Here is a 16,963-nt window from a genome sequence, read left to right on the forward strand (position 1 = left end):
CATGACTGATACCCCATTCCTGAGACCCCCACACAGGACTGATACCCCATCCCTGAGACCCCCGCACAGGACTGACACCCCATCCCTGAGACCCCTGCCTGCGACTCATACCCCATCTGAGACCCCTGCATGTGACGCCGTATCCTGAGAGCCTTGCCCCTGTGCCCCCAGCTGCCCTGGCTCACCCAGCCTCCCCTACAGGCCCAAGGCTGTGCTGAGTGGGTGGTGAGTGAGCCATCTACCCCAGTCTCTTCCTGTCACCTCCAGGAGGAGCCCATTTAAGGCCCAGATGGCCCTCGGTGGCACTGCACACACCAGAACCCTGTGGATGCTGGCCAGATGCCAGCTGCCGGTACCATGGACCCACCCTCGGCCACGTACTGGAGCCCCTTGGATGCTGGCTGGATGCTAGCTGCTGGCACCACAGACCCACTCTTGGCCACGCAGCTACCACCGTGCAGGAGACCAAGTCAGAAAGGGGAGAGAAAGACACCCAACCTTCTCCATTCACATTTTTGCATGTTTTTAAACGTCTAGTGAGCTGATGAGCCCGGGTGAACCTGTCAATTCCAACCCCACAGTCGGGGCCCAGCCACAGGGGCACAGCCCCACAGACCACTGCATCCTCAGAACCCCCAGGCACAGAGGCCAACAGGACGGGGACAGGAGCCTACCTTGCCGTCATCCCCACCGGTCACGATGTACTGTCCATCGGGCGAGTAGGCCAGGGTCACCATGCTGTTGAAGTGGCCCTGCTGCTTGAGCACGTAGGACTCACTCTGCCACTCCCACACCAGCAGCTGGCCCAGGCCTGTATACAGGGGGGAAGCTGGGGTACTCGGCTCAGGCCCATCCCAGGTCAGACTGGCTCGGCCCGCCTTCCCACTTGGCACAGGCCTGAGAACGCTGCCAGGCAGGGGGCGAAACGCACAGACCCCCAAGAATAGACTGGGACCACTGCCCGATGCCGCAGCTCTACCAGCCAGTGATGGGCCCCACCTGTGCAACTCAGTGGCTGCATGTCACAACTGAGACAGGGCTATGACGCCCACACCCTTGAGCAAGAGGGCTTAAGACAGAGAGATGTTTGAGGAGGACCAAGGCAGGGAGGGCACCCCCGGGAGGCAGCTGGAGGAGAAGAGGGCACTCCCTGAAACGCAGCTGGGGGAGGGGAGGGCTCCTTTGGAAAGGTGGCTGGGGGAGGGGAGGGCACCCCATGGCAGACAGCTGGGGGAGGGGAGGGCCCCTTAGGAAAGGCGGCTGGGGAGGGCAGGGCACCCCCAGTGGGTGGCTGTCGAGCAGGCCTGTAGCTGGGCAGCAGCAGTCCCTAATGGGGAGTCCATCTCTACCACCCGGGCTGGGGACAAACCTGAACAGCCAAAAGCAATCCAGTCCCCCGAGCTATTGATGGCCACTGAGGCGATGCTCTGATCTGAGATGCTGCAGAGAATGGGCCTGTAAGTGGGAGGCCAGCCTGCCTGGGCTGAAACCCCAGTGCCCACTCAGGGCAGCCCCACACACCAGACTCTATCCCTGTGTGTCGAGCTTACCCCACCCACTCACCAGATTCCAACAATTCACTTCAGTTCAAGTATCAGAGGGCTGGGTGCAGAGGCTCAAGCCTGTCATTCCAGCACGTCGGGAGGCAGAGGCAAGGACTGCTTGAACCCACGAGTTCAAGACCCGCCTGGGAAAACCCAGCAAGACCCCATCTCTACAAAAAATGTAAAAACTAACCGGGTGTGGTGGCGCACACCTGTGGTCCCACCTCCTCAGGAGGCTGAAGTGGGAGGATCATTTGAGCCCGGGAGGCGGAGGTTGCAGTGAACCGAGTTCGCACCACTGCACTCCAGCCTGGGTGACAGAGCAAGACTCTATCTCAAAGAAAAGAATCAGAGAAGGCCCAGAGAGGTGGCCAGGGTTCAAAAACTTGCAACTTCACAATTTTATGAGCATAGTATTTTTGTTTTCTGTGTCTCACAGATGAACAAAAGCAGAGGCAAAAACTCCAAAGGCCATGACTGACCCGAGACCAATGCTGCTGACTGCCGGGGTGGGGTAGCAACACTGTCGCACTGACCAGCACCAGAGGCCGGGCAGGTTTCGGGCTGGCATCCTGTGGCCTGAGCTGGCACTCCAAGTGGCTCTGCAGCCCCCACCTCTAAGGGCAGGCTTGGCTGGGCCCTCAGATTCAGGGCCAGTAAGTGCATGAAAACCACACCCTACCGTGAGCAAAGGCTTACCTCAGGGAGTGGATGAGGTTAAATTCTGGCAGCTCATGAAGATGGAAGATTCCAGAAGCAAAGCCAGTGACCAAGAGGTGAGACTTCTTGTGAAATGCTGCAGCTGTCAGGTTGTTAAAATCTCCTTCTTTATTGAAGAAGTACCTGAATTGACGAGAGACAAGAGTTGTGAGGAGGGGTGCAGAGCCAGGTTGCCACCCCAGCTCGCTCTGGGCTCCAGGACACAGGCCACAGATCCAGGCAGGAGGTCCCAGACCTGCCCTCGCCCTCTCCACCCCAGGCCCTGAAGCTGCCCGCCTCCATCCCAAGCTTGGGACCCCAAGGGAACCTCATACAGCGTCTCCACTGTTGCCAGCTGGCCTGGGGCAGAGCTGGCGGTGCATCCAGAGGCAGCAGTGCCCACGGGAGGCAGAGGAGGTGTGGGAGGTGCGGCATGGCCACTGGGCACACCCGAATCCCATCACCCCCTGCTGCTTCCTCCTCTAAGGAACCCTCGGTCCCCATCAACAGACGAAGGTGACCCTGATGGCGCCTCCGCCCTCAAAACCTCCCCGAGTCACAGTGTAGCTCAGCCCTGGTCCTTCCCTCTTCGTTCTGGCTCCCGTCCCTCCTGAACAAGTGACACAGACCACTGGCTGCCAATGCAGGAGGCCCTGCCTTCTCATCCTTTGCGCTGACAGCCCGCAGTCCCTGCCCAGCACGCACACTGTCTTCCTGGAGCTGCCTGGAACCTCCCTTCCTCAGGGCGGAGTTGGGGGGCCCACTGTCCCTTCCTCTTTCTCCAGTCCCCGCTCAAGTCTTGACTCCAGCACAACACCCCCAAGTCCCCGCAGGCACTGACCCACCCGTGGACACTGACCCACTTGGACCTGTTCTGGCCGCCCTCCAACTCCGCTGCCCTTGGCAAAGCACCCTCCTCCCACTGGAGTCCAGCCGGCCCTCCCCACTCCTCAGACCCAGGACTCTCATGGCCACAACTCCCACCTACCCATCGGACCCCAACACACTCCAAACGCAGCCTGCTCTGGCCGCCTGGCTCCCTCCACAGGCAGGGCCTCGTGTGGGAGCCTTCCCCGCCCAGGGACCCCAACTGCCGCCCACCTCTGCACGCAGCCACCTCATCACTGCACCTCTCCTCCCCGGCGGAGAGGAGGCCTCACAAGGGCAGGGAGCGTGTCTCAGTGCCAAGTTCAGAGCCCTGCACACAGCAGGTGCTAAGTAACTGCAGCAAGGAGGGGCCCAGGCTGGGACACCCGGGTGACAGAGACATCATAGCTGCGGGCAACTCTGCCTTCATGGGATCCCAACCAGCCTCCCCCACAGCCCAGATGCAGGACACCCCAAATCAGGGCAGCATCTCTGCCAGGGCTCCGGGCACAGCTAAGGCCGTCCCACGGGAAGGCTGCGGGGCCACGCGCAGTCTCCTCTCGTCTGGGGGACTGAGTTCAGATGTGGGGCTGCACAGCCCAGCTCAGTGCCCGAAAAAGCACCAAGCACCACCCACCAGCGGGCCCCGAAGCAGGACTCAGACCACCCGCTGCACCCACTCACAGCCTGGCCTCTCCCTCCAGCCTTGCCAAATGCTCTCCCAGTGTCTCCCTGCATGAGGCCAAGGGACTATCGCCCACACCGAAGTCCGCAGGAGCTGGTGGGGCCACAGACAACTCCCAACCCCCTTGGGGCCCAAGGTGCTGCTATTCCCATCAGAGAGTGCCCACACACCTCCCTGCCCCCATGTACCCCACCCACTGCCCTCTGCCCTGCCCTGGGCACACAGGCAGCTCAGACAGCTGAAGCAGGGACCCTGACAGGGGCAGGGTCAACACCCAAGCACTCGAGGGTGCTCAAACCAGGGCCCTGAGACGTGGGCCTGCTCTCTGTACCTCCCACTCCTCAGCCCTGAGGACCCCACATCCAGATCCCTCTGAGGGCAACAGATTCCCACAGGAGTGCCCCACCGCAGCCCACTGCAGCACACCGCACCCTCGGAGACCTACTTGGCCAGCCGTGAGTACTTCACTTTTCCTGTCTTCTCCTCCTCGGCCGGAGTGGCTTTTCCCCGGATGGTGGTCTCTCTGTCCCCCTCCTGGTCTTCCTCCTCCTCCTCTTCCTCCTCCCGCTGCAACAGGTCTGCTTTCCAGCCCGCAGGGGGCTTCAGCCGCAGGCCCTCGGGGGGCGTATCACACTGCCACATGCACAGCACTCCGTCCTGGCTGAGTGAGTACAGCTGCAAGCCAAAGCACAGGCTCATCCCAGCCCCAGCCACACTGGCCCAGTTGCCACAACCTGACACCTCCCTCCAGCTCAGATCCAGGGATCAGCGGCACCGAAGGCCCCTCTGAACTCTGAGAACAATTTTCAATGGGCTGCAACAGCTGCCGCTGGTCCCTAGATGCCCCCAGGCCACATGGGAATAGCCTGGAGGAACCGAAGGAAGAGGCCACCTGCAGCCTGGGGTCTCCCTGAACTAGCCGCTTTTGACCACCGTCAGGCTAGGGAACTTGGCAAAGGGACGTACGTCCAGGCTGTTGGATTCAAAAAAGCAGGCCACGATGGCATCCTTATGTCCCCCCAGTGCATAGTAGATGAGGTTGTCCCAGCGCTCAGCTCCAAACACCCAGGTGGACATGTCTTTGCTCCCAACCACAAAGCACCTGGAAAAGAGGGAGATGGCACCTCCTCAGGGCGTGGCCACCACAAAGCAGCCCGGTGCACGCTCCAGAGGGCCTCACGGAGACCGCTCCAGCCCCACGTGGTCTCAGAGTGAGCCGTGAAGCCTCCAGGCACAGGAAGACACCCCGGCACAGCCCCTGCCCTGTCTGCCTTCCTCACGCCTTCCAGACGCTGCCCGAGCCAACCGCAGCATTCCCTGTTTCCAGGACAAACAGGTGAAAGGGCGGTGCAGGGGCAGGAGGCTCGGCCACAGCACGTACTTCAGAGCCACGAAGACTCGACCAGTCACCCAGCCAGTCCCAGTGGTGCAGGCAGCGCCCAGCCCCAAAAGAGGCCAAGATGCCACTGCAGAATGAAGCTGCAGGGCCCAAGCAGGGGGACCCATCCAAAGGGCCCCTCTCAGGCCTCGCTCCCCCAACGCCTCCGAGGCCGCACCTGGAGTCATCCGTCCAGTCGATGCAGGTGGTCTCATCGTAGGGCCCAAAATAGGTTTTGTCCAGAACGAAGGCGTTGAACTCCCGCTTCTTCCCAGGCGCATGATACATCTGGGCAATGTTACCCTTCGTGACAACAAACTTCCTATGGAAGCAACGCGGACACAGTTGATATTCAAGACCAGCAATGGCCCTAAGGCCCCTGTGGAGTCTCAGTCTGTGCCCACCTGTGCCTTCCAGAGTCCCACCTCCTGCAGGATGGAGGCCCAGGAGCAGAGGAAGTGGAATTCAGGGAAGAAACAGCCCTGGAGGGAGGGCAGCCTGGCTGCACCAAGTCTTCTGCTCCAGAAAAGGGGGTCGCTGATGCCAGAGATTGCGCCGTGTGCCCAACATCACAACCCGGGGCCCAGGGAAAAGAGCTGGGCAGTGGGCCTCACCATTGGCACACACAGCTGACCCTCTCCTACCCCCTCCTGCCCCCAGCCGCCCCCCTTACCTGCCATTGGGGGAGAAGGACACGCTGTGCACAGAGCCCTTGAAGTGGAAGTGGTGCAGCACAGACCTGCAGACCAGGCTGACCAGCAGCGCATCGCCCCCTGCAGGACGCCAGAGGTGACCACTGTGCAGCTACCCCAGGGCCACCCCAGATACACAGCACAGGAAAAACCGAAAGGTCTTTCTCACGTCCACTGTGAGGCATCAGGACTAAGAATGCCCAAGGCCATGAGGCCCTGCACTGCCACAGGTGATGCCACAGACACAGCCTGCGGCAGGGACACAGCCTCACTCATGACACCCTCATCCCTGACCCCCACCAGGCCCCGACACGGAAGCCACTGGGGACTGGATCATTTCAGACCCACACAGCCCTGAGTCCTCCTCACTGGCCCCTCAGTCCCCGCCCACATCAAGGGCGAATACCTTCATCGACGATGATAGCCAGGCGGCCATCCGGGGACAGCCCCACGCACTTGACGTTGTACCGAGTGGCCAGGGGCAGCGTGTCAGATTTGTTGCTGATAAAGACAAAAACCACGGTGTGCTGTTGATCCTCAAGTCCCACGAGGGAGACAGGCCAAGCCTGGCCCAGGACCAGCGGCCCACTCTCCCCAAGCAGCGCCTCCCATCTCACTGCATCCTGCGTGCCAGAGCTCACCTGTGGATACCCCCCACTCCTCAAAAAGAAATGACACTGTCGGCCGGGCGCATTGGCTCACGCCTAGAATCCCAGTGCTTTGGGAACAGCATGGCCAACATGGTGAAACCCTGTCTCTACTGAAAAAACAAAAAAATCAGCCGGGCGTGGTGGCTCATGCCTGTAATCCCAGCACTTTGGGAGGCCGAGGCGGGCAGATCATGAGGTCAGGAGATCAAGACCATCCTGGCCAACACGGTGAAACCCCATCTCTACTAAAAATACAAAAAATTAGCCGGGCGAGGTGGTGGGCGCCTGGAGTCCCAGCTACTCGGGAGGCTGAGGCAGGAGAATGGCGTAAACCTGGGAGGCGGAGCTTGCAGTGAGCTGAGATCCGGCCACTGCACTCCAGCCTGGGCGACAGAGCGAGACTCCGTCTCAAAAAAAAAAAAAAAAAAAAAAACCCCCCAAAAATTAGCTAGGCGTGGTGGCGGGTGCCTGTAATACCAGCTACTCAGGGGGCTGAGGCAGGAGAATCGCTCGAACCTGGGAGGCGGAGCTTGCAGTGAGCCGGGACTGCACCACTGCACTCCAGCCTAGGCGACAGAGCAAGACTCTGTCTCAAAAAAAAAAAAAAGAAATAACATTGTCCCTGAAGGAACTCTCTTGAAATGCATTAAAAGCCTTAAAAATGGGCTTTGGATACATCAATTCTGTTTCCAGGATGGTACGATGAGAGGATTATTCCGCCTCAGTGTGACATCAGAATACCAGAAGCAAGCTACATGCCCAACAGGAATTAACTGCCATGACAGCGCACCCATGTAACACTGTTGCTGGAAAAATGGAAAATAAGTGGGTACAGGAACTCCTCGGAGATGCTGCAGATAAAGTTTATACTGCAATCGAGCGAGGCACACACGTTCTGGCTTCCCCATACATAGCCGAGCTGTGTTTACACCATACCGTAAACAGTACGGCGCAGTCTACTAGGGTGTGCTGTCGTCTGTAAGTGTGCGCTGTGCTCTATTCGTGTGCGTTGTAGTCTGTTCGTGTGTACTGTCGTCTAAGTGTGTACTTTAGTCTATTGGTGTGCGCTGCAGTCTACTCATGTGTGCTGTAATCTATCAGTGTTAGCATTCTGTCTAAAGCAACAACGTGCATCCCTTAATTTAAAAACACTTTACTGCTAAAAAATGCTAATGATCATCTGAGCCTTCAGTGAGTCTTCATCTTTTTGCTGGCAGACGGCCGGCCTCGATGTGGATGGCTGCTGACCAGGCACGGTGGTGGTTGCCGAAAATGGGGTGGCCATTGCCAATTCCTAAAGCAAGACGACGACGAAGTGTGCCGTACTGATGGACTCTTCCTTTCACAAGATGTCTCTGTAGCACATGATGCTGTTTGATAGCATTTTACCCACAACAGACCTTCTTTCAAAACTGGAGTCAATCCTCACAAATGCTCCCAGCATTTTATCAACCAAGTCGATGTCATATTCTAAATCCTTTGTTGTCATTTCAACAGTCTTTACAGCATCCTCACCAGGAGTAGATTCCATCTCAAGAAACCACTTGCTGGCCGGGTGTGGTGGCTCACGGCTGTAATCTCGGCACTTTGGGAGGCCAAGGAGGGTGGATCGCCTGAGGTCAGGAGTTCTAGACCAGCCTGGCCAACAACGGTGAAACCCCATTTCTACTAAAAATACAAAAATTAGCCGGGCATGGTGGCAAGCGCCTGTAATCCCAGCTGTTTCGGTGAGGGGAAGTCTGAGGCAGGAGCATCGCTTGAACCTGGGAGGTGGAGGTTGCAGTGAGCCAAGGTCACGCCATCGCACTCCAGCCTAGGGGACAAGAGTGAGACTTCCTCAAAAAGAAAAAAAATAAAGAAACCACTTGCTTTGCTCATCCATAAGCAGCAGCTCCTCATCCATTCAGTATCTATTGTGACATTGCGGCAATTCAGTCCCATCTTCAGGCTCTGCTTCCGTTTCTAATCTTCTTGCTATTTTTACCGCATCTGCAGTAACTTCTTCCACCAAAGTCTCGAACCCCTCAGTCATCCATGAGGCTTGGACTCAACTTCTTTCAAACTCCTGTTAATGTCGACACTTCGCCCTCATTGAATGACATCTAGAATGGCGATTCCTTTCCAGAAGGCTTTTTATTGGCTTTTCCCACATCCGTTATAGGAATCACTATCTATGGCAGCTACAGCCTTACAAAATATATTTCTTAAATGGTAAGACTTGAAAGTTAAAGTCACTCCTGTAGGCTGAAGAGATGTGGTGGTAGCAGGCACGAAGACAGCGTCTCCATTGGAGCTCAGGGGTGACCAGGTACGTTGTCCATCAGCAGGAATATTTTGAAAGGAACCATAGTGGGTTCAACAATGGGCTGGAAAGATTCAGTAAACCATGCTGTAAACAGATGTGCTGTCACCCAGGCTTTGCTGTTCCACTTACAAAGCACAGGCAGAGTAGCTTGAGCATCACTGTGAAGGACATTAGGATTTTCCCAACAGTGAATTAGCACTGGCTTCAACTTAATGGCCCCAGCTGCATTAGCCCCTAATAAGAGAGTCAGCCTGTTGCTTGAAGCCAGACATTGACTTCTCCTCTCTAGCTATGTAAGTCCTTGATGGCATCTTTTTCTTTTTTTTAAAATTTATTTATTTTTTGATAGAGTCTTGCTCTGTTGCCCAGGCTGGAGTGTACTGGCACCATCTCAGCTCTGCTTCCCGGGTTCCAGCAATTCTTGAACCTCAGCCTCCTGAGTAGCTGGGATTTACAGGACTGTGCCACCATGCCTGGCTAATTTTTGTACTTTTAGTAGAGACGGGGTTTCATCATATTGGCCAGGCTGGTCTCAAGCTCCTGGCCTCAAGTGATCTGCCTACCTCAGCTTCCCAAAGTGTTGGGATTACAGGCACGGGCCACTGCGCCTGGCCATCTTTTTCCGATAGAAGGATGTTTTGTCTTCACTGAAACTTTGCAGTTTAGTGTAGTCAGCTTCATCAATGACCTCAGCTGGATCTCCTGGATCACGTGCTGCAGCTTCTCCATCAGCACTTGCTGCTTCACTTTGCACTTCTGTGTTGTGGAGATGGCTTCTTTCCTTAACTTCATGAACCAACCTCTGCTAGTTCCAACCTTTTTCCTGCAGCTTCCTCACCTCAGCCCTCACGGAACAGACGAGAGGTAAGGCCTTGCTGTGCGTTAGGCTTTGACTTGCTTAAGGGGATGTTGTGGCTGGTCTGATCTTCTATCTGGATCACTCAAACTTTTATCCATATCTGAAATAAGGCTGTTTTGCTTTCTTGTAACTCGTATGTTCACTGGAGTAGCACTTTTAATGTCTTTCAAAATCTTTTTCTTTGCATTCACAACTTGCCTGTTTGGTGGCAGAGACCTGGCTTTCGGCCTATTTCAGCTTTTGACACACACGCCTTCCTCACTAAGCTGAGTCACTTCTAGCTTCTGATTCCAGGTGAGAGTTGTGTGACTCTTCCTTTCACATGAACACGCAGTGGCCACTGTAGGCCATTATTAAATGGCCTAATTTCAATATCGTTTGTGTCAGGGAATAGGGAGACCCAAGTAGAGGAAGAGAAACGGGGGGTGGGAACAGCCGGTCGGTGGAGCAGTCACAGCACACACAGCGCTTACCGATTAAGCTCGCCGTCTTACATGGGCACGGATCACGGCACCCCAGAACAATTACGATAGTAATAGCAAAGATGATCACAGAACACCCTCACAGGTATAATAAACTCTGAAATATTGCAAAAATTACCAAAATGTGACAGAGACATGAAGAGAGCCCCCGCTCCTGGAAAAACGGCACCGACCGACTTGCTCCAAGCAGCACTTCGACACACCTTCACTTTGTGGTAAAACAGCATTCACACAGAGCCATGAAGCAAAGTGCAACAGCACACAGGAACTGATCTCTCCGGCTGCAGAGCTGGAAGCTTTGGGCCTGCCCGTCCGACTGGTGAGGCCCAGTGGCAACAGGGCTCCCGAGCAGGAGTCCAAGGCACCTTCAACTCCCCCAGCAGCCCTGGCCTCTCGGCCCTCAGGGGCCTTCCCTGATGGGGGAAGGGCTAACCCTGAGCTACACCTTTTCCCCACCCACCCTTTACAGCGCAGAGACAGGGTCCCTTCCCAGGTAATGGAGCCAAGCGACATACGGGGCCTGGCTAAGGCACTAGAATGAAGAACTGGATCTGGCTGCCAATTTCCACAACTGATCTGCTGACCCTAACCCGTCCTGTAGTCCTGTCCTGGGCTCCCTTAATTAACGGGTGTGCCATTAAAAAGAAGCCACAGAAGACACTGTCAGCTTTCATCTACTACTTAAAACATAGTGATAATAGTAATCAGTATCACCATTATCAATAGCACTTTCACATACTTACTTTTTAAGGTCAAATACAGTGACTCTATTGCCCACGGGACTGATAACTGAATTTCCATCGCAGGTAAAATTTAGGTTCCCACGCCGGTACACCGTACCCAGCAAATTTGAAAACTAAAAAAAAAAAACAAACTTGTCTTAGCACAAAGAAAACAGTTGACTCCCAGAAAAGTACTAAGTGAGGAATCTGGGCAGAGAGATGGCATAGAGGACCTCACCTTGGGGGCCCGTTCACATTTCCTGGGTAAGAGAGGAAGAAGGGAGCCTGATCCTCAGGAGACCAGAGGAGCCCGGGGGGAGGGGGGGGCCCAAGCTCCCACAGAGATGAGTAAGATGCCCCCGGGAGCTCTGAGGAAGCCTCCCAAGACAGGAGGCGCCTGCCAGGTGAAGAGGGGCATGGAGCCCTCATTTCACCAAGAAAAAAGCTGCAACAATGGAACAGCGCCCTGCAAGTGCTTAGAGCTCAGGGCATCCAGAAGTGTTGCAAGCCAGCACACTATTTACTTATTTACTAATTCACGAGAACGAGCGTTCACTGGAGACTGCCATGTGCACAGACACGCGCATTTATACTCTATCCCTAGCAGGAGGGGGATGAGAAGTGTGGGAGGAAGGGCTACTTTAGAGGGTGGTCACGGAGAGTCACCTGGAAGTGTCACCTGAGCTGGAATCTAAATGGGAAGGCACCAGTCAGACTCCGAAGCCGTGGGTGGGCAGCGCCCTCAGGACCTCAGGGAGGAGCCTGGTCAGCAGAATGACTTTAAGCGGCCAGGCAGGCTTCAAGGGACATTTTTTGCCACTTTGCAATAAGAATATGGAGCGGAAGAAGTCCTGGCCTGTGAGGACGTGGATATGGCTTCTGGTTTGGTGCTGGGCACACAGCGGTGCCTCCACCACCACAGGGGACACAGGAGCAGCTCTCTGAGGGGCCAGTACCACGCTCAGTTTCGGACAGGACCAGTGTAGTACACGGTGGGCTCAGCAGCAGGCGGCCCGTGCAACCCTGGAGGCCCAACGGTCAGGGCTACTGTGGGAAACACGGACGTCCCCATAACCAGCCAGCTGTAGCAAACGCCTCAGAGACCCCCAGGCTGGCTCCGCGGCCCCCTCTTATTACCTGTCCCACCCGCCTCCTGCACTTCACATCTGGGACAAGTCTTCCCCGGCTCTCAAGACTGAGGGTGTCCGACTCAGGAATTCCTCAGGAATTCTCCGGCCTCGGGAAACAGAGCTCACACCTGGGTTCCCTGCCCTTCCGCTCACCTGGACGCTCGCTCGTCAGCGAGCAGCCCCGGGCCCGGGGTCCCCCCTGTTCTCACCCCTCCTGCCCGCGCCCCCGCCCCGTCCCACCTCCTCATCCCTCCCGAGGGTGCTCTGCCCTCCCCGACGGCACCAACTCCAGCCTTTGGGCGGGGCCATACTCAGGTTAAAAATACCCCGGGACCCCGACAAATGTCCCTGGTCCCCCCGAGGAGCCGTCGGCGCCTCCGTCCCAGCTCTCCCAGGAGCCCCACCCCAGCCCGGCGTCCCCGAGGCCATGGGCGCGCAGACCGCCGGCGACCCCCACGCGGCCAGACGCCGCGAAAGCAGACCACGCGCCCCAGCCCGCCCGGCGCCAGCTCAGGCGCTGTCCACCGGAACAGCCGCGCCGATCGAACAGACCGCCCGCCGCCCGCGCTCACCCGGTAGGCGAACTTCATCACTGCCGCCCCACGTGCGCCGCAACTCAAGCCGACTGCCGCCCAGAGAGACCCTTCCCGAGGTCCGCGCGGCCCCGCCCACAGCACGCACTTCCGGGAAGAGACGGCGCGCACCGCCCACAGCGCGCGCTTCCGGGGCGGGGCCGCGCGCCACAGGCCGCAGCGCCCCAGGAGGCCGGAGGAGCGTCCTTGCCCTCGCCCGGATCCGAAGCGGAGTTTGAACGCAAGCGGCCCAACCCCTCCCGAGGCGGGGCCTTCTCCGGGCCCCGCCCACACCCCGGAGCCACGCTGCAGGGCGCTCTCCGCACGGAGGCCCAGCCTGGCACAGCAGCGTCCACAACATCCCAGAGCCCTGCACACCCAAATGTCTTCGTTCTTGTGAGCTACTGGGTAAGGAATTATGAATAAAGTCCCGAATGCTGGCCGATGCGGTGGCTCACGCCTGAGAGACTGAGGAGGGTGGATGACCTGAGGTCGGCAGTTTGAGACTAGCCTGGCCAACATGGTGAAACACGGTCTCTAGTAAAGTACAAAAATGAGGCGCATGCATGCCTGTAGTCCCAGCTACTCGGGAGGCTGAGGCAGGAGAATGGCTGGAACCTGGGAGGCGGAGTTTGCAGTGAGCAGAGATCGCGCCATCGCACTCCAGCCTGGGCAACACAGCAAGACTGTCTCAGAAAGAAAAAAAAAAAAAAAAAATCCGAATGCTTCCCAAAAAGCAAATAATCTATGCCAAGAGTCAGGAACAAGAACTACAGAGGTAAAACAAGAAAATCTTCACATTACATACTGTTGTCACACCGTGTCGCAGCAAAAGATCCAGTGCAAAACAGCAGTTTCTTCTTAAAATGTGTATTTTCAGAATTACAATGCTTACATTTTAAACAGTCTTAATACAATGGTTTTAATCTAACAATATATTACATAATATGAAAAATGACTTTTCATAGTAAACCATGAAAATGGAATTAATACCTGCAGTGTCAAAGTCACCAACTTGTCACCTTTTCCAGTCACAAAATCCCAACACATTGTATTAATGCTTGGGGGTCTTACAGCCTGATGTATAAAGGATGAATAAATGTAGAGAAAGGAGTATTTTCATGAAAAATAAAATTTAAAAACCAGGTAGGATTTAAAGAACACAGTTGAGAGTAAAACATTTAGATCAGCCCAGTTTGCCCTTTTATAAAAAGTAGTATAGCTTTTCATTTTATATACAAACCTGGAGTGTCTGACTTCATTTTAAAACTTAATTTTAAGCACTAAAGAAAATTTGAATAGAAGCCTGTATTTTTTCTGCTAATACTGTATGGGATATCTAGCGTCTCCACTAAGAGTAATTAATACAGGAATCTGACCCTCCTGGGCTGTGTTGACAATGGAACTGTTGTAGGTAAAATCATTTTCTGATTAAATACAACAATTTCCACATTAGAATCAGAAGAGTTATAATTTTTCCAATCATAGGACATCCCATGAAATTCACAAAAATTATAACTTATTTTATTTTCCATTTGACAGTATTTACATGTTCCACAGATATTTGTAAAACAGCTGCAAATTCCTTGCTTTTTAGATACACATTGTATATCTGGCTTCACAATTATTTAACATCTCTTGTCTTTATCAACAAAACCAGCTTGTCTCAAATACATAGACCTTACTTTACATAAAACAATAAAAATCCAATTACAGTTACTCTTTTAGGACTTTTATGATAAACATTAAGAAAAAAATGAAAATTTTGGGTAACATTCTTCTTTGTCTTAAAGAGGCAGAAGCATTCATGTAACATAGTTTGCAAAAGATCTTTTGGGTAATTAGGGGGAAAAACTGATAAATTTGATTTCATTCCATCTTCAGGCAATAAGAAAGCACTGTAAACATTTTAAATTTCCCCTTCACTTTCTTCCTCTAAATACATACGAAGTTGGATAATTTCATCCTGGGAGTAGAACTAGATACAAGAAAATCAGAGAGTAATAAATAAAACATTTAATCACATTCCCTCTTCCAGAAGGTAAGAGAGAAAGGGTAAGAAGGAAAGCTACATTATAGACTAGGGAAGGCTCCCAGGCTGACAACACGGATTACAGGCTCTTCTGACAGAATCAAATCTCCCATCTCTTTATTCACAGGACTTGGTAGAAATGCAGGGCAATCGTCAATTTTTATGATAAAAAATCCTTATTTTAGAAACCCTAAACTATCATTAGATTCTGAAGTTCTAATTTGCTAACTAGTTTGACCAAGTTTGTTAAACTGCACATGAAGAAGATAAATTTCTGGGAAGTTTAAATACACAATTATTTATCTTCTTTACACGTCTCCAATTTCTACAAATGAAAAAGACGTAGAAGGGAAAAAAAATCACGTCACCTTTATTTATTCAATGAGCTAAAAGACAACACAGAGAATACTGGAAATGACAGCTGTCGCGTTTCCCCAGTCTGTGCCTCCTTCCTCCCACGCCCCACTGCCTCCCGCAAGCACCGTGCTGGGCGGGAACCCGGTGCTCCTTCTCTCCACGACTTGCACATCCACAGGGATTCACACGAGGGCCACCCGCTGCTGGACCCAATTCTATCTGCTTGCGCTAATCTTGTCAAGTTCAATTCCAAGCACGCTTGCCCAGGAAATTAAGAGTACTATTTCATATGTACAAAAATACATCGCTTTGGAGAGCTGGAAAAGGTTTAATACGTACAACACTTATTTACAAGCTGTGACTTTCACACCTGTAAAAACAAACACACTTATTTTTGTCCTTGATTTTTGGTGCAACTTACACATAAACATTACATCAGTTAGTCTGTATTTTTAAAAATAATAAATCAACCATATGTACAATTAAATTTACAACCGAAAGCAAATAATCCATTGGAACAGTGTGACTGCAACTCAGTAGACCAGCGGAGGACATTCCAGGACTTGAGTCCTTCCCTACAACCAGACTAAAAACACACTGAGGACCTCTCTCATCCTCACGATGGAACATCTTAATTTCTAAGACTTAAGGTGCAAAAGAAAAATAATGAGTATACAGCTACAATTACATGTAAAGACTTTAAAGGGACAGAAAAACGTATTAACCCCCACATATATAATGATCATTAAATTAAATACATATTTAACTCCCAGTGCATATGATATTCTATCAACATTATGGGGGACCACAGGGTTCCAGAAACATTTATCCCTAAACCACCTCACCGCCGAGGAGTTCCTCACAGCCGGGTCTCAGCTTTCTTCAGTACCTTTCACGTGGCTCCGGCTGATGGGCCTCCCGGTCCCCCAGCTCCGGCATCCCAAGGCACAGAAGGGGTTATGATCCCTCCCTCCCCCCACCCCCTCCCCTAGAAGGGTGTTACTCTAGAAAAGCACAACGAGAGGATCTCCGGTAAACGGCTGTTTTACCCCTTAGGGGACACAAATCCACCCCAATCAGGAACCTGGGCAGCTGTGTGACCAGAAAGGCACACACATGTCACCAAGAATGCAAGACCTGCTGAGTGTCTACCTGAAAGACAAATGGCCTTCCACGAAGAGCCAGCAGACAGAGGCTGCTTCGTGCAGACAGCATGGGTGGAGACTTTCATGAGCAGCATGTGAGGTAGGGGAGGGAGGCTGGAGCTCTGAGTAAGTGGCGTGGGACACCAGCATGGGGACGGGGTGAGAAAAGCAGGAATCTGAGATCACAGGCGGCATGAAAACAACAACAGAACTCGGCTGGCCAGCTGCATGATGACGCTCTCTGATGTCCCCACAGCCAGGCAGGACCACTGAAGGTCTGGCTGGAGCCAGAACGGAGAAGAGTCCAGTCACAGTCCCATAAAGTGCACTCCTAGCTGGGCCGTGGCATGTGTTCACCCCAGCGCTGTCATGTTACACTGACTTCCAGGACGTGGTCATCTTGGCTGGGGATGACCAGGACTTGCGTGCCTGAGCTGGAGTTGAAGACCTGGCCGGCCGGCAGTGCCTGCAGCCGGGGCATGGGCAGGCCTTTGTGCTCGCTGCTGCAGGCCGAGTGCACGCTGCCCCTGCTCTTGAGGCTGCTGCTGTCTGGCTGGTCGTCCCCATGCTTGTCTACTGACAGGCTGTCGTTTTCTATCCAGCTGTCTGCAAAACACACAGGAAGTTAGACCCAAGCTGGGTCCACACTCACCTGGGGACTGGCAAAGCCACATGGAGCCAGGCTGAACGTGCAGAATGCCACCCGACGCTGCCCCTTTACAGAGCACTCTGCGCACAGAGGCTTGGTTTCAGAGCCGGTGCCTGAGATTCTAACAGCAGACGAGGCTTCTGGTACCAGTTTCTCCTGGCACTGAAAACATGCCGCTAGTTCTCAAACCCGCTC

General features: G+C 53.9%; 2 protein-coding genes across 2 annotated transcripts in view; both read right to left on the reverse strand.

Moving 5' to 3' along the window:
* PWP2 (PWP2 periodic tryptophan protein homolog (yeast)) overlaps positions 1 to 12,784 on the reverse strand; it is a 24,668-nt gene extending 11,884 nt beyond the window's left edge. Inside the window, exons 1-10 of the mRNA XM_012002525.1 lie at positions 12,586 to 12,784; positions 10,905 to 11,017; positions 6,272 to 6,366; positions 5,847 to 5,946; positions 5,352 to 5,495; positions 4,762 to 4,897; positions 4,241 to 4,470; positions 2,244 to 2,387; positions 1,370 to 1,440; positions 675 to 811 (exon numbers count right to left, since the gene is read on the reverse strand). Of these exons, the coding sequence (XP_011857915.1) occupies positions 675 to 811; positions 1,370 to 1,440; positions 2,244 to 2,387; positions 4,241 to 4,470; positions 4,762 to 4,897; positions 5,352 to 5,495; positions 5,847 to 5,946; positions 6,272 to 6,366; positions 10,905 to 11,017; positions 12,586 to 12,603 (1,188 nt within the window). The 5' untranslated portion in view covers positions 12,604 to 12,784. The remainder of the gene's footprint in view (positions 1 to 674; positions 812 to 1,369; positions 1,441 to 2,243; positions 2,388 to 4,240; positions 4,471 to 4,761; positions 4,898 to 5,351; positions 5,496 to 5,846; positions 5,947 to 6,271; positions 6,367 to 10,904; positions 11,018 to 12,585) is intronic.
* A 655-nt stretch (positions 12,785 to 13,439) lies between these two features.
* TRAPPC10 (trafficking protein particle complex 10) overlaps positions 13,440 to 16,963 on the reverse strand; it is a 53,578-nt gene continuing 50,054 nt past the window's right edge. The window contains exon 19 of the mRNA XM_012002526.1: positions 13,440 to 16,725. Within this exon, the coding sequence (XP_011857916.1) occupies positions 16,487 to 16,725 (239 nt within the window). The 3' untranslated portion in view covers positions 13,440 to 16,486. The remainder of the gene's footprint in view (positions 16,726 to 16,963) is intronic.

The sequence above is a fragment of the Mandrillus leucophaeus genome, unplaced genomic scaffold (assembly GCF_000951045.1).
Source record: "Mandrillus leucophaeus isolate KB7577 unplaced genomic scaffold, Mleu.le_1.0 Scaffold69, whole genome shotgun sequence".
NCBI lineage: Eukaryota > Metazoa > Chordata > Mammalia > Primates > Cercopithecidae > Mandrillus > Mandrillus leucophaeus.